General features: G+C 42.5%; 1 protein-coding gene across 2 annotated transcripts in view; it reads left to right on the forward strand.

The window, feature by feature from the left end:
- The window catches only part of MIPEP (mitochondrial intermediate peptidase), a 123,911-nt gene that overhangs the window by 56,941 nt on the left and 41,641 nt on the right, over positions 1-25,329 (forward strand). The window contains exons 14-18 of one of the 2 annotated variants that reach the window (XM_075851623.1): positions 5,672-5,781; positions 11,333-11,407; positions 11,763-11,882; positions 24,187-24,308; positions 24,939-25,012. In XM_075851623.1, the coding sequence (XP_075707738.1) occupies positions 5,672-5,781; positions 11,333-11,407; positions 11,763-11,882; positions 24,187-24,308; positions 24,939-25,012 (501 nt within the window). Of the gene's footprint in view, positions 1-5,671; positions 5,782-11,332; positions 11,408-11,762; positions 11,887-24,186; positions 24,309-24,938; positions 25,013-25,329 lie in introns of those variants that run through there. The other variant, XM_075851622.1, reaches the window with a different exon arrangement.

Consider the following 25,329-nt stretch of genomic DNA (forward strand, 5'->3'; position numbering starts at 1 on the left):
CTAGGTTCCACACCAGTGCGACAGCTTCTCAGCTTATCATTGTGGCCCACTTTTAACAAAAAATAATTGTCCAAAGGGGTCAGCACCATTAAGGGTATGTTCACACGCTGAGCCAAAAACGTCTGAAAATACGGAGCTATTTTCAAGGGAAAACAGCACCTGATTTTCAGACGTTTTTTGAGCAACTCACGTTTTTCGCGCCGTTTTCGCTGCGTTTTTTCGGCCGTTTTTGGAGCTGTTTTCAATAGAGTCTATGAGAAAACGGCTCCAAAAATGTCCCAAGAAGTGTCCTGCACTTCTTCTTTTGACGAGGCTGTAATTTTACGCGTCGTCTTTTGACAGCTGTCAAACGACGACGCGTAAATTACAGGTCGTCCGCACAGTACGTTGGCAAACCCATTCAAATGAATGGGCAGATGTTTGCCGACGTATTGGAGCCGTATTTTCAGGCGTAAATCGAGGCATAATACGCCTCGTTTACGCCTGAAAATAGGTCGTGTGAACACAGCCTAACAATGAAAGTATTGGATAATTGTCTCAAAGTTGGTTGTCGTTTTGGTTTGGTTAATACTGAGTGATCCAATGCTCTCCCCTTCATCCGCTCCACTCTCATAATGCCTCTTACTCTGCATATTTGTGTTCTGTGTTGTCATCACAAACTGTGTATAAGGGCTCATGGTTCATTGGGATTGTTTGTGCAGTTTCATCTTTGAGGCAGATGTTCTTTCACATGAAAACAACATGGTGAATATGAATTAGAAGTAGAAAAATAATAACCTTTTTAATTTTATTCTGATACTGAGCAGAAGATCACAGAGGTGGACCATCTGTTCAAAGCAGAAATTCTTGAATGTGACCTTAAAGGGGTCGTCCACGAATAGGAAAAAGTATTTTTTTCCTTGAAACAGCGCTACACCCATCCCTAGGCTTTGTCTTATATTGCAGCTCAGCCCCATTCACTTCAACGTTGATGAGCTGCAGTACGAGACACAGCCCGTAGTAAAGAGTGGCATATCCTGGATACATAGAAGTTGTAACTTGTGGTCAAAGCCGAATCCGTCATGTCGGCGGGACTGACGGCTTCAGTGAGTGGTGATCTAGCCCTTATCAATCACATCTAAGTTCATGAACTTAGATGTGATCAATAATAGCTGGGTCTTAGATTGATCGATAATCGTGCGCACCAAAGCCGTCAGTCCCGCTGTTTTGACGGATTCGTCTTTGACCGCACTATACAGCTTCTATGTAACCAGGATACATAGAAGCTATATCTCATAAAGTAAACATTTTTCTTTAATAAAACCCGATGCAAAACTTGTTCCGAATAAACTAAAACATTTATTAATTTAAAAAAAATGCTTTCAAAGCTTTACATAGCCTTTAAATGCTCCTTTACTGCACAGTGAACATTATTTATACACATTATAGTGGATAGCTACGTAAAGGGCTGAGTGAAGGCGGCTATAGACATAATACTAAGTAATAATGATCCGACAGTAAACAGACATGTCGTGGTATTAAATGATCGGATCCAACCAATGCAGAATAGTACAATAGTACGTGGATGTGCAGCGATACACATGAACTGTATTTTCAACGTATTTTCCACATTAAAAATCCCTCCCGCCATATTTCCTTCACCAACTAGTGTCCGGTTACTTTCTTGAGACACAATCCGAAATATTTACATCATTTCAAATTATTAAGGCCCCATGCGCACGACAGCAAAAAACCTCCGTTTTTGCGGACCGCAATTGCGGTCCGCAAAAACGGAGCCATTCGCTTTCATTGAACACTGACACCTTTCCGTAGCACTACGGAAGGGTGTCAGTGCCGTGGAAATGTTCCGGGAATTATGGAACATGTCCGTTCTTTCTTACTTTGCGGGCCGTGCTCCCATACTTTGTATGGGAGCACAGCCCGAAAATGCGGCTGTCAGTCAGCGGCCGTGCCTGCAATCGCGGGCCGTGATTGCGGGCACGGTCGTGTGCATGGGGCCTAACCCGTCATCAATGCACATACTTGAAATAACATACAGTAAAAGAAAATAGAGGAATCCCCCCCCCCCCAACTAGAAACAAGGTCTCCTTGGATACCTTTTAAAATGCCCAAATAATACAATCTTATTGCGTACAAATAATATTGCCATAAGGTGCCAAAATGACACGTCCAGTCAGATTCCAAATAATACTGCTCCAATCAATAAATGAGGGCTTTCGGCTGGATCCAATGTGGCTGCCTTTCTGGGTTGTTGGTGCCTAGGTCCCCCCACAGGTTTTCCACCCATTAGGCAAAAACTATTGTATTTATGCATCTGATGGATATTAGAAAGATGCAAGATTATTAATGCTCCAGATACGTGGGGACTGAATACGGATTCTTGAGCCTTTTTTTTAAGCTATGATGAAACATGTGAACTGTTCGGTCAGTCAATTCTCTCCACTGCTTTTGGATTAGTGTAAGGAGCGATGTGTGACCAGTAATAAGTGAGTTAGATGTTACTAAAGATAAAACTGTGGGGAATACAGATAGGCTTTAGGTGCCCATACATATTAGAGGAACGTCGGCCGGACAGCTAATGTGTATGGCTGTGTCCCGACTTTTCTCCTATGGCACGTATCGGGGGGGAAAGAAGAATTGGACATGTTGGATTTCAACATGCCCGATTCTTTGTTTTCATGGGAGATAACCTGCCGCCATAAGTGACTGGCATCAGCTTATCGCCCTCTACTTGTTGATGGCAAATTCACTCTCAGCCGAGTGTGCATGTGTTTGGTGGGTTGGGAGATATAGCTGTGACTCCACAGGTAAGGCCCTGTTTACACCTGCGTTGGTCTTTTCATTGTTCTGCCCCGTCAGAGGAGCAGAGCAACCAAAATACCAGAAGGCGCCCATCGGAACCTATTGACTTTGATGGGTTTCATCAGGTCTGCAAAGGAGGCCCCTAACAGAGCCTTCAACTTAGGCGCGAACAGGCCCTAAACCAGTGGAAACTTATAAAGTATTAGGGGGGGAGTTTTTCTTTATTTTGAGGGGAGTTACAAATTTAGGTGTGCTAAGGATGATCACAGTTGTCAGTTCTGTGGGTTTGAAGCTTTGGACAGGGCAGAGACGGCCTGATCTCATTCTGCACAAACATTCATCCTGATGGCGGGTTGTCTGTAGTGGAACGGTGGAAGCTGCCATATAGCACAATGACCGATTTCAGCTTTTCATGTCGGGCCAGTTTTGCAGTGCCCTGCTAATGTTTGTGAAAGGTGTGAACAGCTGTGTTTGAGTCTACTTCCTTACAGCTGTGCAAATATTTTTAGACTTTCTGTTTTACCAAATATGATTGAACTTGGGATGGCTCTATCTTTACTTCCGTTTATTACATTGAGAGATGTCATATTTTCCACTTTAATTCTGTGTCTTTTGGGCTTTTTAAAGTGGATTTTTAAGAAATGAGTACATGTATGGAAGCGACAGCCTCATAGGTATAAGACCGCAATCACGCTTTGCATTAGAGTTCATTGCTTGGTTTTTTCAACCTCAGCGGTCAGTTGTCACTTGTGTGAATAGGAAGCTGCAGTTTTGAAGCATATGCTTGTGTTTTCATGTTATCTAAACCGCTATATGCTCAGTCGTTCAGCATTGAAATCAAATGGAAAATGCATCCGTGAAAAATAACCTCGGTTCTACATATAGTACCGTGATCCAGAGTTCCAGAAAACTTTGCTCACATCGTTTGATGATTTGTCATGATCCATTTTAACCCCTTAGTGACCAGCCCATTTTAGGCCCTAATGACCAAGCTATTTTATTCGTTTTTCTATAGTCGCATTCAAAGAGCTCTAACGTTTTTATTTTTTCGTCTACATAGCTGTATGAGGACTTGTTTTTTGCGGGATTAGTTGTACTTTTTAATAGCACCATTTTAGGGTACATATAATTTTTAGATTAACTTTTATTAACCTTTTTGGGGGGATTATAAAAAAAACCTGAAATTCCGCCATTGTTCTATGCGTTTTTAAATTGACGCCGTTCACTATGCGACGTAAATAACATGTTACCTTTATTCTATGGGTCGGTACGATTACGGCGATACCACATATGTAGAGGTTTTTTTATGTTTTACGACTTTTGCACAATATAAACACTTTTGAACTAAAATTATTTGTTTTTGCATCATCGCTTTGCAAGAGCCGTAATTATTTTATTTTTCCATCAATGTAGTGATTTTTTGGGCTTGTTTTCTGCGGGACAAGACGTAGTTTTGAATGGTATTGTTTTGGGGTGCATGGGAATTATTGCTTCATTTTTATTATGACTTTTTTGGGGGGCAATGGAAAAAAATTGCAATTTCGCCATTTTTTTTTTGCTTTTTTTTTACGGTGTTCACCTTGCGGTTTAAATTACATATTAACTTTATTAATGGAGTCGCGGCGATACCACATATGTGTACTTTTTTTTTTTTTTTACACTTTTACTAAATAAAACCACTTTTTATGGAAAAAAATGGTTTTATTTATTTTTTTTACTGTACTTTTTATGAATAATCTTTATTTCACTTTGATGACTTATTTTATTAGTCCCACTAGGGGACTTTACTGTGCGATCATCCGATCGCTGCTATAATGCTTTGGTATACTTCGTATACCAGAGCATTATTGCCTGTCAGTGTAAATCTGACAGGCAATCTGTTAGGACGTGCCTCCGGCGCGTCCTAACAGGCATATGTCCAGGGCAGACCTGGGGGCTTTTATCAAGCCCCCGGCAGCCCTGACAGCCCATCGGAGACCCGCGCCGATGGGTGACAGAGGGAGCGCACTCCCTCTGTAAACAAAGTGAAATGCCGCGGTCGCTATTGACGGCGGCATTTAACGGGTTAAACGGCCGCGATCGAAGTAAACTTCGATCGCGGGCGTTGGAGCAGGAGCTCAGCTGTCATCAGACAGCAGAGCCCCGGCTCCAGGCTGCACGGGAGACCCGTGCAGGACTTAGGCTAGGCGAACGTGAAAAGGCGTCAGCCTAGCCTAAGGCACCTTAGTGACCGACGTAAAAAGGCGTTTGTGGTCACTAAGGGGTTAATGACCCATTGACTTAAAATGGACCAGTCAGGTTTTCGTTTGTTTACTGAATAAGATAGCACAGCAGATGGCGCTATTCTGGCCATCAAAAAGCAATAGACTTAGACATTTCCCATTGAATTCAATAAGTTACCAGTCTTCAGTAAGCTTCTAAGTGCCCCCTAGTGGCGGCTGCAGGCAGCCAGTATTTTATAATTTGAAACAGTTGTCCCATCAGACACCCGGCAGCTGTTGATGAACTGATATATTGTTGGGGAAAGCTGCACATTGCCACAACTGCATTCATGTAATACATGGTTATGTTGAGGCCGATAGAGTGAGAGCTGCTTTTTCCAGTAACTCTCCACTCTGCCTAATTGAGAGTAGTCCAAGCAGGAGAGGAGGCCAGCAACCCTTTTTGCAATAGTGGCGCAAAATAACCAACAGAGATTGCTACAATAAAGAAGACGCTCAAAACACTCCTGATAGTGATCATGTATATTTTGAGGCTTTTTTTCTGTTTATGAGCATGTAGCTGCCTCTGATCTGTGTGTAAATGATATAGTTGAAATAAATAATTGACATTGTTTTATTTTTTTTCTTCCACTTCTGCTCTTTTCTAGGCACCAGATGTGCTACAGACTTTGCTGAGGTCCCTTCTATTCTTATGGAGTACTTTGCTAGTGATTACAGGGTTGTGAACCAGTTTGCCAGGCACTACCAGACTGGACAGGTGAACTCCGGGGGGTGGATGTCTATTAATACAGTTAGTTATTTTGTATGCAGACTTTTGTTGAATGATTCTTTCTGAGTAACGTGCTATAGATCCAACCTGTGACTCTCCAGCTGTTGCAAAACTACAACTCCCAGCATGCCTGATGCTGTCCTGGAATGCTGAAAGTTGCAGGTTCACAGCAGCTGGAGAGCCACAGGTTAGAGATGGTTCCTTCACTGACGTAATATACAGCAGTGGGACACCCATTGACTTATAAGATGTTTTGATCGGCGGGGATCCGAGCAATGAGGTCCCACCGAATGCTAAAAAGAAGCGGCAGAGGCCCTCGGGTGAGCACTGTGCCGCTTTGTTTCTGATGAACTTTCCTCGGAGCTGTGTACGGGCTCAATTGAAAGTCTATGAGTCTGTACACCGCTCACTCGGCTTTCCGAGGAAAGCCGATCAGAATCGTAGTGGCACAGCGCTCATTCGAGCGCATCTGCCACTTTATATTAGCAATCGGTGGGTGTCTCAGTGCTTGGATCCACACCAATTAAAGCGTCTGACATAACATTAAAACAGCAATAGCTGCAAAAAAGTAATATAACTTAACCCCTTCCCGACCACCCCACGTAGATTAATGGGCTGCAGCCCGTTAATCTATGTGTGCTCCTAACGGAGCGCACAGGCACTCCCTGCAGCCCGGCATCACCCACTACTAGCAGCCTTAGTACTGGGGGAAAACATTGGGTCTGATCACAGCCGTGATCCCCGCCGATTAACCCTTTAAATGCGGCGATCAATAGCGACCGCCGCATTTAAGTTGTTATAGCAACATTGGCACAACGCGGCTCGATTGCATGGGCCGATTGTTGCTATGGCAACCGGAAGCCTAACAAAGGCTTCCGGTCTGCCATCTATGGAAGGCGATTAGGTCCTGCCAGAGATATGCCTCCTATCCGTGTAAAACTGACAGGTATAATACCCTGCAAAACATAAGTATTGCAGGTTATTATAACAACGATCCAACAGTTGGATCTTCAAGTCCCTAGTGGGACTAAAAAAAGTTACAAAAAGTTACAAAAAAATGTACAAAAGTAACATTTCAAAATAATAACATTTTAAAATCGCCCTTTTTCCCTTATTTCCTTTATTATTAGAAAAAAAAAACTATGCAAAATTGGTATTGCCACGTCCGTAACGGCCTGAACTATAAAAATATAATGTCATTTATCCCGCACGGTGACCGTCCTTAAAAAAAAAATAATAAAAAAACTATACCGGATTTATATCGCTATTTTTAGTCACTTCAGCTCCCAAAAAATTGCATAAATAGGGCTCAAAAAGTCGCCTGTACCCAGAAATGGTACCAATAAAATCTACAGTTTGCTCACGCAAAAAACAAGCCCTCACACAACTTTCTTGATGGAAAAATAAAAAAGGTGTGGCTCTTAGAATATGGTGACACAAAAACGAAATAATTTATTTAAAACCGTGATTTTATCCTGCAAACACCGTAAAACATAAAAATTCTATATACATATGGTATCGCCGTAATCGCATCGACCCACAGAATAAATTAAATATGTAATTTATAGTGCACGGTGAACGCCATAAAAAGAATAAAAAAAAATAGAAGTTTTCACAGCCTAATTACACTAAATTCAGCAAAAAACCTATGGGATCAAAATGCTCACTACCCCTAGATCTATTCTTTTTAGGGCTGTAGTTTCCCAAATGGGGTCACTTCTGGGGGGTGTCCACTCAGGGGCTTTGCAAATGTCGCATGACATAAAAAAAACAATCCAGCAAACTTGAGCTCCAAAAGCCAAATAGCGCTCCTTCCCTTCTGAGCTCTGCCGTGTGTCCAAACAGCCGTTTAATACCACATATGGGGTGTTGCCGTAATCAGGAGAAATTGCTTTACAAAGCTTGGGGTGCATTTTCTTCTTTATTCCTTGTAAAAATTTATAATTTCTAAGTTTTATTGTAAAAAATTTAGATTTTAATTTTTACGGACGAATTCCACCAAATTCAACAAATTCAGCTATTGAGAGGTGTAGTTTGCCAAATGGTGTCTTTTTGGGGTGTTTCCATTGTTTTGGCACCACAAGACCTCTTCAAACCTGACATGGTGCTTAAAATATATTCTAATAAAAAGGAGGCCTTAAAATCCTCTAGGTGCTCCTTTGCTTCTGAGGCCGGTGCTTCAGTCAATTAGCACACTGGGGCCACATGTGGGATATTTCTAAAAACTGCAGAATCTGGGCAATAAATATTGAGTTGTGTTTCTCTGGTGACTTCTGTGTTAGAGAAAAAAATGGAGTAAAATGGATTTTCCGACAAAAAAAGAAATTTGTAAATTTCCCCTCTACTTTGCTTTAATTCCTGTGTTTCACAAGCTCATTTCGTCTAAAGGGTTAAGACATTTTCTAAATGCTGTTTTGAATACTTTGAGGGGTGCAGTTTTTAAAATTGGATGACTTATGGGGGTTTCTAATATATAAGGCCCTCAAAGCCACTTCAGAACTGAACTGGTACCTATAAAAATAGGTTTTGGAAATTTTCTTGAAAATGTGAGAAATTGCTGCAAAAGTTCTAAGAATTGTAAAAAAAAATGTTCAAATAACGATGCCAACATAAAGTAGACATATGGGAAATGTAAACTAGTAACTATTTTGTGTGGTATTGCTATCTGTTTTACAAGCAGATACATTTAAATTTAGAAAAATGCTAATTTTTGCAAATTTTCTCTAAAGTTTGTTGGTTTTAACAAACAAATACTGAACTTATTGATCAAATTTTTCCACTAACATACAGTACAATGTGTCACGAGAAAACAGTCTCAGAATCGCTTGGATAAGTAAAAGCATTCCCAAGTTATTACCACATAAAGTGACACATGTCAGATTTTAAAAAAATCAGCTGCGTCCACAAGGCCAAAACAGGCTCAGTCCTGAAGGGGTTAATGTAAGTAATACTAGCACCTTAATAGTTAATTCTTCCTTGATGCTTTTTTTTCCTCATATCACAAAGAGAGTGAAAAAACCAAAACAATTTTGTGTGTGTCCTGAGAGGCATTCATTTTCTCTTCTAGCAGTTTTATCCTGAGATCTCAGAGTTAAAAGCTGATGGGGCACACCTAGAAGAAAACTGAAGTGGTAGTGAAGTGTGCTTAAACCTGGGGTACAGTTAACCCCTTAGTGACCAGCCCATTTTAGGCCTTAATGACCAAGCTATTTTATTCGTTTTTCTATAGTCGCATTCAAAGAGCTATAACGTTTTTATTTTTTCGTCTACATAGCTGTATGAGGACTTGTTTTTTGCGGGATTAGTTGTGCTTTTTAATGGCACCATTTTTGGGTACATATAATTTTTATATTAACTTTTATTAACCTTTTTGGGGGGGATTATAAAAAAAAACTGAAATTCCGCCATTGTTCTATGCGTTTTTAAATTGACGCCGTTCACTGTGCGACGTAATTAACATGTTACCTTTATTCTATGGGTCGGTACGATTACGGCGATACCACATATGTGGAGGTTTTTTTATGTTTTACGACTTTTGCACAATAAAAACACTTTTGAACTAAAATTATTTGTTTTTGCATCGTCGCTTTCCAAGAGCCGTAATTTTTTTATTTTTCCATCAATGTAGTGATTTTTTGGGCTTGTTTTCTGCGGGACAAGACGTAGTTTTGAATGGTACTGTTTTGGGGTACATGGGACTTATTGATTCATTTTTATTATGACTTTTTTGGGGGGCAATGGAAAAAAATTGCAATTTCGCCATAGTTTTTGGCGTTTTTTTTTTACGGTGTTCACTTTGCGGTTTAAATGACATATTAACTTTATTAATGGAGTGATTACGGTCGCGGCGATACCACATATGTGTACTTTTTTTTTTTTTTTACACTTTTACTAAATAAAACCACATTTTATGGAAAAAAATGGTTTTATTTATTTTTTTACTGTACTTTTTATTAATAATCTTTATTTCACTTTGATGACTTATTTTATTAGTCCCACTAGGGGACTTTACTGTGCGATGTTCCGATCGCTGCTATAATGCTCTGGTATACTTCGTATACCAGAGCATTATTGCCTGTCAGTGTAAATCTGACAGGCAATCTGTTAGGACGTGCCTCCGGCGCGTCCTAACAGGCATATGTCCAGGGCAGACCTGGGGGCTTTTATCAGTCCCCCGGCTGCCATGACACCCCATCGGAGACCCGCGATTTCATTCGCGGGCCGCCGATGGGTGAGAGAGGGAGCGCACTCCCTCTGTAAACAAAGTTAAATGCCGCGGTCGCTATTGACGGCGGCATTTAACGGGTTAAACGGCCGCGATCGAAGTAAACTTCGATCGCGGGCGTTGGAGCAGGAGCTCAGCTGTCATCAGACAGCAGAGCCCCGGCTCCTGCCTGCACGGGAGACCCGTGCAGGACTTAGACTAGGCTGACGTGAAAAGGCGTCAGCCTAGCCTAAAGCCCAGTAGTAAATGACGTGAAAAGGCGTATTAGTGGTCACTAAGGGGTTAAAGAGGCTCTGTCACCACATTATAAGTGCCCTATCTTGTACATGATGTGATCGGCGCTGTAATGTAGATCACAGCAGTGTTTTTTATTTAGAAAAAGTATCATTTTTGACGGAGTTACGACCTATTTTAGCTTTATGCTAATGAGTGTCTCAATGGACAACTGGGAGTGTTTTACTTTTTGACCTAGTGGGCGTTGTGGAGAGAAGTGTATGACGCTGACCAATCAGTGACCAATCAGCGTCATACACTTCTCTCCATTCATTTACACAGCACATAGCGATATAGCTATATCGCTATGTGCAGCTACATAAACACACTATAACGTACTGCAGTGTCCTGACAGTGAATATACATTACCTCCAGCCAGGACGTGATGTCTATTCAGAATCCTGACACTTCTGTAGCGTTTCCGTGAGATTTACAGCAATGCAAACGTAATCTCGCGAGATTACGCTGTAACCTGTCATTTAAAACGAGATTATGTTTACTTTGCTGTAAATCTGACAGAAACGCTACAGAAGTGTCAGGATTCTGAATACACATCACGTCCTGGCTGGAGGTAATGTATATTCATTGTCAGGACACTGCAGTAACGTTACTGTGTGTTATTGTGGCTGCACATAGTGATGTAATAAGAACGCTATCTGCTGTGTAAATGAATGGGGAGAAGTGTGTAACGCTGACTGGTCACTGATTAGTCACTGATTGGTCATACACTTCTCTCCACAACGCCCACTTGGTCAAAAAGTAAAACACGCCCAGTTGTCCTTTAAGAAAGTCATTAGCATAAATCTAAAATAGGTCGTAACTCCGTCAAAAATGATCGTTTTTCTAAATAAAAAACACTGCTGTTCTCTACATTACAGCGCCGATCACATCATGTACAATATAGGCCACTTATAATGTGATGACAAAGGCTCTTTAAAGCAGCCCAAAATGCATTGGACAGAAGTTGTTAAAGCCTGTTACTACATTTTTACTCCTACAGCATCTTAGTACTTATTGTCTAAAATAGATTTTCTATTATAGCCTTTGTCTAAGCCCATGGTATCTCGTCTCTGTGAATCGAAAAAAGTTTGCGCAGCTTCAGATATGCAGCTCCAGGTTAGTAAATACAGACCTCTCTAGCTCTTTGCAGCCAGTAATGGAGTGGGTATGGTTGACATGTATTAAAAAAACAACAACTTTGCTAGAGGAAAAGTCAGTCAATGCTGGACCTTTGACAGATTTGAGACATATTGAAAATGAAAATGTCACATTTCATGAAGAACTGGCCAGAATCCAATTTCAGTAGTCCAGCACTATACTCTGGCATAATTGATAAAATTGCACAGACTTTCTCAAAGCAAAAGTAGTTGGACTTACATTGAAACGACCCTGCATGCATTTATGCCCCACCCATATAATATCTGTATTTACTTCGTACTGACCAGTAGCCTCTTTGGTTTCTGTATTTCAGGTCTTTTACTCTATGTTGGATCAAATTTACCATGCAAAACACCCCTTAAAGGGCTCAACAACAGACATTATAAGGGAAACCCAGGAATCATTCTATGGATTGCCATATATACCTCATACAGTGAGTATGTAATCATGTGTCTCTATCCTTTTTAAGGGTCTGTTCACACAAAGTGTATTTGCTGCAGGTTTTGCGGGTGGAAAATCTTCAGCGTGTTACAGTAGCAGCAGAGTGGATACGATTTTAATAAATCTCATCTCATCCACACTGCAGAGAAAACCTGCACAGACTAAGTACATAAATTGGGCTACGATGCGGATTATAAATCTGCAGCATGTCAATTTATGCTGACCATTTGTTGCAGAATATTCCTATTGAGTTCAGTGGGAAAGTGAAGTTCCGCAACAAATGCCATTGTCTGCAGGATTTACTGCAATTACGCTACGTATTTGCAGCAAATTCCCCAGGTTAAAAAAAATAAATAAAGCCCCTCACAGCACTGCTATATTAACGTGTCCCTTCTCTTTCAGCTGTTCTGTGTCCAGGCTGCCCCTTGTTATGCGGTTTCATCACATGTGAGCCCTACAGCCAATCACAGGCTTCAGTGGTCACGTGTAATGAAATATCATCATAGAGGGGTGCCTGGATACAGAGCAGCTGGAAGAGCAGGGACGTGTTGCTATGGCAATGCTAGACAAGGTGAGTAAAAGCCTTTTCCTCTGGTGGCCTATTTCCGCAGTGGTCAATCCGGCTGAATATACGCACCAAATGAAAACACCATTTGGTGCGAATATTAGACTGGCTTTCCCTGCGTATTCTGGGTCGGACAAGCTGCAGACTTTTCCGTAGTGTTTCCGACCAGTTTGAACATATCCTAAAGGGGTTTTATGTAAATATTGCATCGTCACTGTATAATGAAATGTTATACGACTTCCTAATAAACTTTCTGAATCAATGCATCCCGGTTTTCAAAATGTTTGCTTGGAATCGCTAAGTGGAAAATTCTTTATTATTCAGCGGCTTATAAAACAGATTACAATCATGTCCTGCTCACAAAGCTGAAGGGAAGTCTGATACAAGCACCCTTGTGAGCAGCGACAGTCAGGACAGATTTTCAGCCTCCGAATGTGAACAATTAATGTTTATATTCACTGACAGCAAGCAGACATATTGGAACTTACAAGGACTTGATACACAAAGTATATATATAAAAAAAAAATCCTCTACATAATCTGCCAAGCCTCCTCTACTCTCAACTAAACGCAAGCTCCTATCAGTCATTGAAGGGCTGGTTCTGCAGGTCCTCCCGCTGGATACCGCCTGGACCGATGCCTGAAAAACGGGGAGGGTGGTCCTCACTCCCAGCTAAAAAACGATTTGTGTGTTGAGTTGCATCTGCCCTTGTATGTTGTGTAAACCTTACACTTTATACAGCAGCTAATGCCTCCTGTTTGTTTAACGCGCCTACGGTACAAGTCTACGTCACACTTTGTCTATCTCCCCAGACGTTCTGGTTTTGTTATGATGTGTTGATCTTTGTGTAATGCATTTGATGAACTGCTGGGTTTTTAGTAAATCCCTCCAGCAAGTCACAATAGTAGAACGTATGAATTATTGCGCTAACACCTGGCTTATGTCTAGAACCCCCTGAGTGGTTAATCGGATGCTAAATTCCTCTCCACTTCCCCTGAGTAAATAGGCTGTAAATATTTACATTGCGCACCGTTCTATATGTATCAGTGACAGCTTCATACAAACAGTCAAGTGCTGTGAACCGGACCTTTAATCTTTTCTTTTACTCTGTTAACAATATGAGAATGGTCTCTCGCTTGGTTTATTTAAGTGCTCCAAATCAAACACATTTTCCAGCAAAGAGACAAATTATTTGGCCGGGTGTTTCTGAAACTTTGGTCGTTGAGGTTTCTTTTTCCCTAACCAGCACTGAAAGCCTTAAAGGGCCGCTAAACCTAATGATCACAGCCTGTAGACGTATGCCATGTGGGAAGAGCACGGATATTATCAAGAATGCAAAAGAGGCAGATGGAGCTTCTCTCTCTCACGCTCGATCTTGTAAGATTTTAATAATAATCTTTATATAGCGGCAGCATATTCTGCAGCACTTTACGATTCCTAGCGCTACGATATGCCATGTGTAAGGCCCTGTTCACACTGAGTTTTTTTACGAGTTTTTTGGGGCAGAAACCGCACCCAAAAACTCCTCAAAAACCGCCCGAAAATGCCTCCCATTGATTTCAATAGGAGGCAGACGAGTTTTTTTACCACGAGTAAAAAAAACTTGTCGTGGTAAAAAGAAGCAACATGACCCATCTTGAGGCGGTTTCCGCCTCCAAAACCCCATTTCAATGAGTCAGAAAGAGGAAAAAAAACCTCGACGAGTGTTTTGACGAGTTTTTGTCAAACCACTGTGCAAAAACCTACTGGAGCAGTTTTTGCAGGAGGAATTTTCCTCCTGCAAAAAACTCAGTGTGAACACAGCCTAAAGGATTTGCCAGACACAGCTTCTGTGTCGACGCCCGTGGGCAATCAGTCTGCACCTGCTCCTATGTCTGTCAGACTGACTCCATCTTCCACCACTCAGGATGGCAGGCTTAGGAGTGGGAGAGCCTATCACAGCCTGGCCAGACGGAGCTAGCTCCCGCCCACTGTCTATTTATACCTGCCTTTCCTGTTCCTCCTTTGCCTGTGATTCTTCTATGCTTGTTTCCTGGCTTGCTGCTGCTGCTTATACTACTCATCCTCTGCTTGTTATTGACCTTGGCTTTCTGACCACTCTCCTGCTCAGTGTTTTGTACCTCGTTCTCTCCTGGTTTGACTCGGCTCGTTCACTACTCTGGTTGCTCACGGTGTCTCCGTGGGCAGCTGCCCCGTTTCCCTAGCTTCTGTGTACCCTTGTCTGTTTGTCTGTCTTGCACTTACTGAGCGTAGGGACCGTCGCCCAGTTGTACCCCGTCGCTTAGGACGGGTCGTTGCAAGTAGGCAGGGACTGAGTGGCGGGTAGATTAGGGCTCACCTGTCTGTCTCCCTACCCTGTCATTACACCATGACAATATAATCCGCTTTCTCCATTGTCATAATTAACCCCTTAGAGCGACGTGCGCTCTAACAATAAGGCGATGTCTCAGGAGCTGAGCCTGCATTATATGATAGATCCAGAGTTTTTTTTAAATAAAATATAACTTTTACTGTGTCATCTTAAAAGGACAATTCTTGAAAAATATTGACGAACACACAAAGATTGTGTTGTCATAGTAAATCCAAATTTATATGGATGATATTTAAAGTAAAGTCCAGATGGAGGACTGCTAACTTCACCTCTTTTGCCTGCATCATATGAGATGGGTGCCAGCTCTCCGCTAACACCCGCCTGCAATGGCGAGGATCGGAGGTAACTCCGATCTCAGCCGTTTTACCCCTCAGATTCTGCGGCCAGTAGTGACTGCGGCATCTAAGCGCTTCGCTTAGAGGGAGGGGACTCCCTCTATCCCCCAATCAGCCCCTGCGACGAGATTGCATGGTGCCGAGCGGTTGCCATGCCAGCTAAAGGCCTAGTGATGGCCTACAGGTCTGCCTTTGTGCCTGATTATTAAGCCCTGCCAGAGACCAGGCTTAATAGGAGAGTACTTCAAAAGGCAACACATAAGTATTGCAGTGTATTGCATGAGCGATTTAGCGATCACATGATAAAATCCCCTAGATGTCTCCCTTCCTGTAATTTGCTGTTCACCCCCTGTCGTCAAGCAAAATTTGACTCTGGTTACAGAGCAGAGGAAACAAACTGCAGGATGTGGGGGTGTATCTCTTTACATCCTGCCCATAGAAGTCTATGAAGAGGGGAGAGCAAGTAGTAAGACAGAGACATGCTGCCCATAAAAGTCTATGGAGTGGGGAAAGGGAGGAGGAGGGAGCAGGTAGACCGAGACACAGACACACTGCCCATAGAAGGCGCAGGAGGTGAGTGAGAGACACACGTTCTGCAGCTGCTGGTAAGATTTCAATGTCACCCGAGTGCTGGATTCTCAGCTACACTTCTCATTACTGTTGTATAGTCTCCATGTTGCTGAAGTTTCTATATATCTGATAGATAGAGATAGAAGAGCAAGATTGTGATGTTAGTTACGTTCTGTCATTGGCTTTGCTAGCAAGTCGCGATATTAAATTGAATTTGTTTTGTGACTCATTGGGAGTCCATAACCAAATTCAAGTAAAGGTAAAGGTGGACATGTCTGTATGTAGTCATATAAAAAAAAAAAAAAGTAAACCAACATTTAGAAACCAGGTGTGTTTTCACCCTATAATTTGATAACTTGCCCAACCACCTTCAATAACAATAACTTGAAGTAAACATTTTCTATATGACATCATTTTGGAAAAATGTTTGGCCCACTGTTCCTTCAATATTGCCTTAGTTCACTGATGTTTGAGGGAATATGTATATACACAGCTCTATTGAGATCCTGCCGCAGTATGTCAATGGGGTTAAGGTCTGGACTTATTCCAAAACCTTGATTCTTTTTCTTCCCTAGCCGTTCAGATGTCGATTTGCTTGTGTGCTTGGGATCATTGCTCTACTGCATAACCCAATTTCAGCCCAGTTGAAGCTAATAGTCAAGTGGCCTCTCAATTGTCTAGAGAATATTCTTGTATTAAAGGGATTGTCCCACCACAACAACTTATCAGCTATCCGCACGCATGCGCCCTGCCGCCCCATTCATTCTTTATGGGACTGCCGGAGATAGCCGAGCGCTGTCCTCTGAACGAATGGCGCGGCAGGGCGCTCTGTTCATAAGGGAATTCAGGACCCCCCGTTCTCTTGATCGGTAGGGGTCCCAGAGACGATCAAACACTTATCACCTATCTTTTGGATAGGTGATAAGTTGTTGTGGTGGGACAGACCCTTTAAGTGGAGTTCATGGTTTTCTCAATGACTGGAAGGATACCCCGGTCTTGTGCCTGCAAAATAAGCCTGAATTGTCATTCCTCCCGCACCATGCTTGACAGCTGGTATGAGTAGTTAGTGATGATTTGGTTTTCAACAAACATGGCGCTGTGCGTGATGACCAAACATCTCCACCTTGGTCTTATCAGTCCAAAGGATTTAATTCCAGAATATTTGTGGTTGGTTAAGTTGCAATTTTGCCAGTCTTGGTGGCATATTTAGAAGAGAAGGGGCTTTCTCCTAGTCACCCTTCCATGAAAGCCATACTTATTCAGTCTTTTCCAATCATGAACAGACATGTAATGTGCTAATGTGGCCTGTAGGTTACGTGATGTAGCACCCTAAGGCCATGTTCATACGGCATATGTTTAGGCTGAAAAATCTGAGTCTTTCAAGAGAAGACTGCCTCTGAATCCAGGAATTTTTGGAGCTGATTTTCAAAGTGCTTATTAATTTTTGCACGGTTTTGTAAAGTGTAGTTTGAGGCAAATTTTTCTAAGCATTTTTTTCCAGTAAAGTTCAAAGGGAAATGGTAAAAATCAGCTTGTAAAATGCTTCAAGAAGTGACATGTCACTTTTCTTTTACAAAGTGTTGTTTTTTTTTTTTTTTAAATCAGCAGAGTTAAGACATGTTAAACTCAATCAGAAGTTGTTTGCTGGCGTACTTCATCTGTAATATGAGCATTTTACACCCCAAAATACGGAAAATATGCTTTGTGAAGATGGCCTAGGGGTCTATTCACATAGAGCGAAGAAAAAAGTGGCTTGTTGGCATGAAATTGAAGGAAATTGATCGATATTTGAACGCACCGTGTGTATAGACCGTTGTAGAGGTAGCACCACTTAAAGAGGATCTGTCACCACATTATAAGTGGCCTATATTGTACATGATGTGATCGGCGCTGTAATGTAGATTACAGCAGTGTTTTTTTATTTAGAAAAACTATCATTTTTGACGTAGTTATGACCTATTTTAGCTTTATGCTAATGACTTTCTCAATGGACAACTGAGCGTTTTACCTTTTTGGCCAAGTAGGCACAAGGAGTGTATGACGCTGACCAATCAGCGTCATACACTTCTATTCATTCGTTTACACAGCACATAGCGATATAGCTATATCGCTATGTGCAGCCACATACACATTAACGTTACTGCAGCGTCCCGACTATGAATATATATTCCCTCCAGCCAGGACGTGATGTGTATTCAGAATCCTGACCACTTCTGTAGCGCCTGTGTGAGACTACAGCACAACACAGCGACATCTCGCTGTAAATGACAGCTTACAGCGTCATCACAGAGACATGCAGAGAAGTGGTCAGGATTCTATATACACATCACGTCCTGGCTGGAGGTAATATATATTCATAGTCGGGACGCTGCAGTAATGTTATAGTGTGCTTATGTGGCTGCACATAGCGATATAGCTATATCGCTATGTGCTGTGTAAATGAATGGATAGAAGTGCATGACGCTGAATGGTCACTGATTGGTCAGCGTCATACACTCCTCTGTACAACGCCCACTTGGCCAAAAAGTAAAACACGCCCAGTTGTTCATTAAGAAACTCATTAGCATAAAGCTAATATAGGTCATAACTCCGTCAAAAATGATCGTTTTTCTAAATAAAAAAAACTTCTGTAATCTACATTACAGCGCCGATCACATTATGTACAATATAGGCCACTTATAATGCGGTGACAGATCCTCTTTAACGATTAATCTTGTGAATTTGATCAGTAACATCTGGCTTTTAATTACTCATTGATTGTGGAAGTAAGAAGGGTGTACTTACTTTTTCCCACCTAGTTTCTGAAAAAGTTCTGAAAAAGTTACAGCAGAAAACACAACAGACTTTACATAGTTAGTGACGGCTCATAGGTGTTTTTATGGCACTCACTAACGGGCTTTATTCTGATGCATATGCTTTTTTATGGTGCTGCATCACAATAAAACAGCGCTGCCAGGAGCAGTAAAACCTCCCTGATCTCAACGACCGGAGGTAGCTGAGGGCTTGGAGCCGACCTGCTCGAACGGACTGGATCAAAATCAGCATAGTTTAACCCCTTAGATGGGGCGGTTAATAGCGGCCACCGCATCTCAGTGGTTTTAGAGGGAGCAGGCTCCCTCTCTCACTCCATCGGCACATCCGCGATATGATCGCGGGGTGCCGATGATTTTTATGGCAGCCAGGGACCTAACAAAGGCCCCAGGTGAATGCCTGTTAGCAGGACCGGCTCCAGGTTTAGGTGGGCCCATGGGCTACACAGAATTTTGTGGGGGAAATCATGGCGGCAGTAAAGTGCCACACAGCCCCCCTCCCAGGTAGTGCCACACAGCCCCCCTCCCAGGTAGTGCCACACAGCCCTCCTCCCAGGTTGTGCCACACAGCCCCTCTCCCTGTTAGTGCCACACAGCCCCCCTCCCTGTAGGTAGTGCCTTTGGGGCTCCCTCTAGGATTGGAAACCCCAACCAGAGCATTGCCGACGCTCTGGCCAGGGATTCCGCTTCAGGAGGAGCCCCTGACGTCACTGTCCATATATGGACAGTGATGTCGGGGCAACCCCAGAGCCATAGTCTCGGGCAGAGCGCTACTAGCAATCTGCCTGGGACACTGCTCTGCTCCTGACATCACTGTCCATATATCGACAGTGATGTTAGGGGCTTCCCTAGAGACGGAGTCATGGAGAAGAGCCGCTTCTAGCGCTCTGCCTCGCACTCCTCTCTTCCAGGCATCACTGTCCATATATGAACAATGATGTCAGGGGCAACCCCAGAGCCGGAGTTCCGGGCAGAGCGCTACTACTACTCTGTCTGGGAGTCTGTAGCCTAGTAAATGGCACAGTAGGGAGCTTCCTCACAACGCGGCCTTGTAGTGGCTGCTACAGCGGGAGTTACGCCGCCTCCTAGACAGGGGCACCATCTAGAAGCAGAATCCCCGGTAAGAGTATCGGCAGCGCTCTGGCTGGGGATTCAACTCCTGGAGGAGCCATGATGGCAGTATAAGCACCCGGCGGCCGTTTGGGCCCCCCCCACTTTTTGCCTGTTAGGCCAAAAATGTTTATAATAAATTAATTAATTAAAAAAAACTTTTTCCCCTTGCAAAGTGTTTTATTACGAAAAAACAAACAAAAAAAAGTTGCACATATTTGGTATTGCCGCGTCTGTAACGACCACAACTATAAAACAATTACATTATTTAACCTGCGCAGTGAACGCCGTAAAAAAAACAAACAATGGTGTTTTCTGTTCATCCTGTGCCTTCAAAATAATGTGATAAAAAGTGATCAAAAAGTTGCATGTACTCTGGTCCATACATAGACACAGATAGAATAGACATCTCGTGACAGAGTGTCGTGAAATTATGATAATAATAATTTTTTTATTTTTCCAATTTCAACATATGATCCATGCAAACATTCACAGTGTAACTTCCCAACAAAAATGTATATAATGTTTGTAAATACAATATATAAAAGCAGTTTTTTCAAGTTATAACATTGATGGCCTAACCCTAGGTTACGCCATCAATGTGTGAATGGTGATGGTTTGACTGCTGGGACCCCCCACCATGCGCAAGAGCAAAGGGGCTGTGGCGTCCAGGATCTATGTCTGGTATTGCAGATCAGCCTGCAATACCAGACGTGGACTATGGACAAGAGTGGCAGTGTTTCTGCTAAAACAGTGAAGGGATTGCGTCATTCCGCCGGGCGCCACAGTTCCATCTTCTGATCAGAAAAAAAAAATTTCTACCTCGCTACTGCCTTCTAGAATTTTAATTATAGCTTCACATTTGGTATTACAGTAACATCTTGGAAAATTCTCTAAGAAATGCTAATTAATGTCATTGACCAGGTAACCACATTCACTGCTCCGTGCTTCAAAGTACAAGTAATTGACAGGACTAGAATTCTATGAGGATTGAGACTTTACCTACTTATAAAAACACCCTCAGGACATGTAATAAAAATAATTATATTGTTGTGAATGGAAAAGAGACTGTTTTTAAGGAGAGCGGATTTGAGGGTGTCAGGTGTAACATGGTGATGACAGAATAGATTATTCTGCCAAGAGATGGCGTGTGCTTGTTTTGCTTATGTTCTGCATAATACATATTCTAGTATTGAATTGAATGGAGGAATAAAAGCAATATTTGCGGTATTATTGAATTATGTCCAGCAGATCTGGGATCTATTTTAATGTGGTTTATGTACGGAGTCGAAATGGATCAGAATTGTGTTTACATAAATTAGTAGTAGATGTGAATATATAAATACCTTGTAAAATTTCTCATTCATCACTTTCTGACCCCGTTTCCCTGCCTGTAGACTGTAAATGTTCAGAAACCTTCTCCGTCACCAAAAATCCTTTTAGGCAGAAAAAATTATTTTGACCTGCCTGCTCTTTTTTGCCACGTTTTTCACCCACAACCAAGCTAATGCAAAAAACACTGTGAAAAATGCTCGGAAACGAGCACCGCAGGTTTTTTCTAGCTCCTATTGATTTAAATGCCGCCCAGGAAAAAATGCCTCTGCCTCCCATTGAAATCAATGGGGGACATTTTCGGCCATTTTTTTGCGCGGATTGTGACGCAGTTTCCGCCTCAAAATCAGCGCCAAAGAACTCTGTGTGAACTGGGCTTTCGTTTTAAAGTAAATAGAACTGGGTTGTGGGTGCATCTGCAGTATCTATTTCCCAGTGTGTTGGACTGTATAGTACATCAATCTCTATTTGAAAGTAAGAGAATAGTCGGCCTCTGGGATTCCCACCAGTCCAGAAAACCCCCAATCCTTTTACTGTAAAAGTAAGTAGAACGGGGAGGTGGGGGATGCAGCTGCAGTATTTATTCCCCAGTGTGTGAGAATGTATAGTACCTTGATCTCTTTGAGAGAACCCCCCATATGAACATTTAAGAGATATCTAATCAATATGCCAGAAATATTTGAAGCTGGAACATGTGACAGATTTGATATCAACCATTGTGTTTGCTGTCGTGCAACTTGCATGTAATTCTTTTTTACTGCTGTAGTGGACGGACTGGGGCGAAGAAAGTAACAATGCTACTAAAAAATGCAGAAATTGGGAATAACATTCCCATTGTAAAGACACGCCAAAGCTGGGAGAAGTACGCCTCCCCTGCAAAGCATCATCAAATTAGAATTTTGCCACTATGTAATTGGAATTTAGAGGAAATGTTAACATTTCAGCGTACATTACAAAACCGGAACGTGATTTTTTTGGTCAATTAAGCAGTACCTCTTTAAGGTGAAACAGTGGCATTTGTCTTGACAAGGTAATCGTCTCAGATTGACATCATATCTCACATTGTGATTAGCTATAGCTACTGAGAACAGGCAACGACATGATCTGCACATGGCACATATCAAGCCCCAAGCAAGTGATCTTATTAAATGGCTGGAACGTCTTAATCCCTCTTCCTTGACTTGTTACATCTGCTTGGTGTTGCATAGAGTAATGGAATCTTGACTCGCATAAGCCAGTATTACCTGTAATGTAACCCTCAGCTAAAAGACAGATGGTGCAGATTTTGCCTTTGGCATTCATTTTCCTCTAGAAATGTAGTGGCCTAGTTTGTACAGAATAAATCAAGATCTGTCAACAGCCAGAACATTAGCATTGCTTACAGGCAGTGTTCTAAGTGTCACACACCCACTACGATTAAAGTGCTCTATTAAAAAGGTTGTATGAGATTATAAAAATTCCCTTTTCCCAGAGCACAGCGCCACTTTTGTCAATGGGTCATTTCTGGTGTTGCAGCTCAGCCCCATTCAGATTAGTCGTAATACTAGACACAACCCATGGACAATGGTGGCGCTGTTTCTGGAAAAGCAGATCCTTTTTCTAATTACAGACAACCCCTGTAAGATTACTAAACATTTCTATATAGCAACCGGTAAGATTGGCCATAGATAGAATATAGCTATTGGTGGAACAATTGATTGGCTTCTAGCTATCTGTCACGTTGGGTTCGTGGACCCACTGGGCCGTACCGTCTTGGCGATATGGCAGCTGGCCAACAGGACGCAGGTCAAGTTCTATAGTTCGTATTGGGTACCTGTGGCAGCTCGGACAGTAGCAAGGCAGGTTTGGCAGGAAATTGGTAGCAGGTGGACTTCAGATGCGGAGAAGCAGGACAGGCGTGGAATACAGCACGGCACTAGATCAGGATACAAGTATAGGATACACGAACAGGAACACTGGGAGCAGGAAACACTAGGGGGCCATATGCAAGACAGACTAGGAATACACAACAAAGCTCAGGCATAGAACTAGGGGTCTGGACCCCTCTTATAGTCCAGAGTACACACGGATCAAGGTTCAAGAACGAGGTCCGGTGCGCGCGCTGCCCCTTTAAGAGCGGGCACGAGTGTGCGCACACACCCTACGGGATCCGGCTGTGGTGAGTAGACGCTCGCGCAAGTTTCTCCTGAGGAGGAAGCTGGGGCCACCGCTTGCCGACTCGTGGCAACTTCCCTGAGTTCGCCATTAACTCCTTTCTGACATATGACATACAGGAAGGCCCTAAGCTCTGTCATGTTGGTCCTCATAGTAGGGCTTTATAGGAGGATGCAAAATGCATATGTATTGTGGAATTGATCCTAGGATCGCATGTTCAAGTTGGAGTAAAAGAAAAATGTAAAAAATAATCTAGAAAAAAAAATATAAATTAAAGGGGTTTTCTGGGTAAAAAAAGTTTTTTACTATTTTAAGTGACAAATGAGGACGACTAATAGATGGACGCTGCATAGGTCAAATGCAGCGTTCCTCCGTTTTCATTAACAGTCACGTGACTACAGAACTCCGTTGCTCAGTTTCTAGTAAATGAGGTCACGAAAGCTTTTTTTTTTTTTTTCTCCTAATAATCTCCTCTACATTAAAATGCTTCTTGACTACACAGCGCATTAATGGGAGACCACAAGGAAGGGAATATATTTAGGTCACATGCTGTTGTGACGCGCCAATCACTGGGGGTGTAATTAGCCCAATGACGTAGGGGATAGGTGGTGGTAACCGCTGACTACCAATGAATTGCAGGCGCTGACATGGTCACATGACCGGTGGTAAAAGCGCCAGTACGGTGCATTGGATCATCCAGCGCTTATATAGAAGTTCCAACGCGGAGTTCGGTGGTGCTCTGCCCTCTGAAAATGGCATGTGGGCAGTACCCTGTCAGTCACTGACTTGTCCAATCTGGGCCATCACTTGCATGCCCTTACAGCACTCTTTACAGTTATTCCAACTACAATTAAGCATCTAATGTGACTATATAATGTGCCACTTTCTCAAGAAATTGGCCTTTTATAGGGGTTTTATAAAGTCTGCATTTTTTTTTTACACAGAAACGTGCCTAGTATTTCAGCTCAGCCCCATTCATTCTGAAATATGACATAATATTGTGTCCACTTGAAATTTACAGCTTCCTTTCCCCGTTTGTTTTGATGCAGGCCTGGCAACTGAGATTTAGTCATCTGGCGGGATATGGTGCCAAATACTACTCCTACTTGATGTCCCGTGCCATTGCCTCCATGGTGTGGAAACAGTGCTTCATGAAAAATCCATTTGACCGGTAAGGGTTTCCTTTCACTTTTCACTCCGTTTTAAATGGCACCCAAGTGGCACCCGATAGTTTTTACGGACCTATTCACTTTAGTAGGTGAATCGGGGTCTGTGAAAACTGACCCGACTCTCCGATCCGTGCAAAGATAGAACATGTCCTATCTTTCCACGAATCACAGGCGAAACTCAGACGGTACACACAGTCGTGTGCATTAGGGCTTAATAACGCTCGTTTGCCCGATAATTGGCCAGTGTAAAAGGGCCTTTACTGTCTTCCATCTGCACCTTCTTATTAATTTATACAAAGGGGGAGGGGGGCTGATGGAATAAAATACCACGTGACTCCCGGATTAGATTACACATGGGAACCATTGAGACACAGGTCTGTACAGGAGCTGTCTCCAAAAAACGGTAGGACGTTTTTAATCAAGACCATTTGCAAAGTTGCTTCAAATTTTTACCTTTGAGGACATACCACCATGTATGCCGTAAAATCTATTGAAAATTGTAGTATAGGGTGACATATAATTTTGTGCATCAGTTACGTCTAGAACAAAATCTCCGTCAGGAAAGGCACGATTGTCACAACATGTGTTCCTAAACATGCAGGTGTCAGTAACAGGATATATCTCGTCTTTAGGGCGATGGGAGAGCGCTATCGCAAGGAGATGCTGGCACATGGAGGAGGAAAAGAGCCTACACTCATGGTTGAAGGTAAAGTAAAATGCGGACTGTTCCATCTTTGTCTCGGTCATGTTGACCAGGGTGTGTGTTTTGCCAACAGCAGCTGCATGAATAGATAGTTGTCAATGGTTTCAGCCATGTCTTGGGTGTCAACCAATATGGCCACCTTTACAGCGCTGCCAGGGACCATCACCCAGCTTTATTAGACTTCTAGTTGCTTGGGTTTGTATGTAACTGGCAATATGGGGGGGCATTTTGTCTGGCACTGGCAGGGGCAAATTTGTGCTGGCTTGTTGGGCCACACTATGTTTTGCACTATAATACACAACACCGCTACCGCATAATAT

The sequence above is a fragment of the Rhinoderma darwinii genome, chromosome 2 (assembly GCF_050947455.1).
Source record: "Rhinoderma darwinii isolate aRhiDar2 chromosome 2, aRhiDar2.hap1, whole genome shotgun sequence".
NCBI lineage: Eukaryota > Metazoa > Chordata > Amphibia > Anura > Rhinodermatidae > Rhinoderma > Rhinoderma darwinii.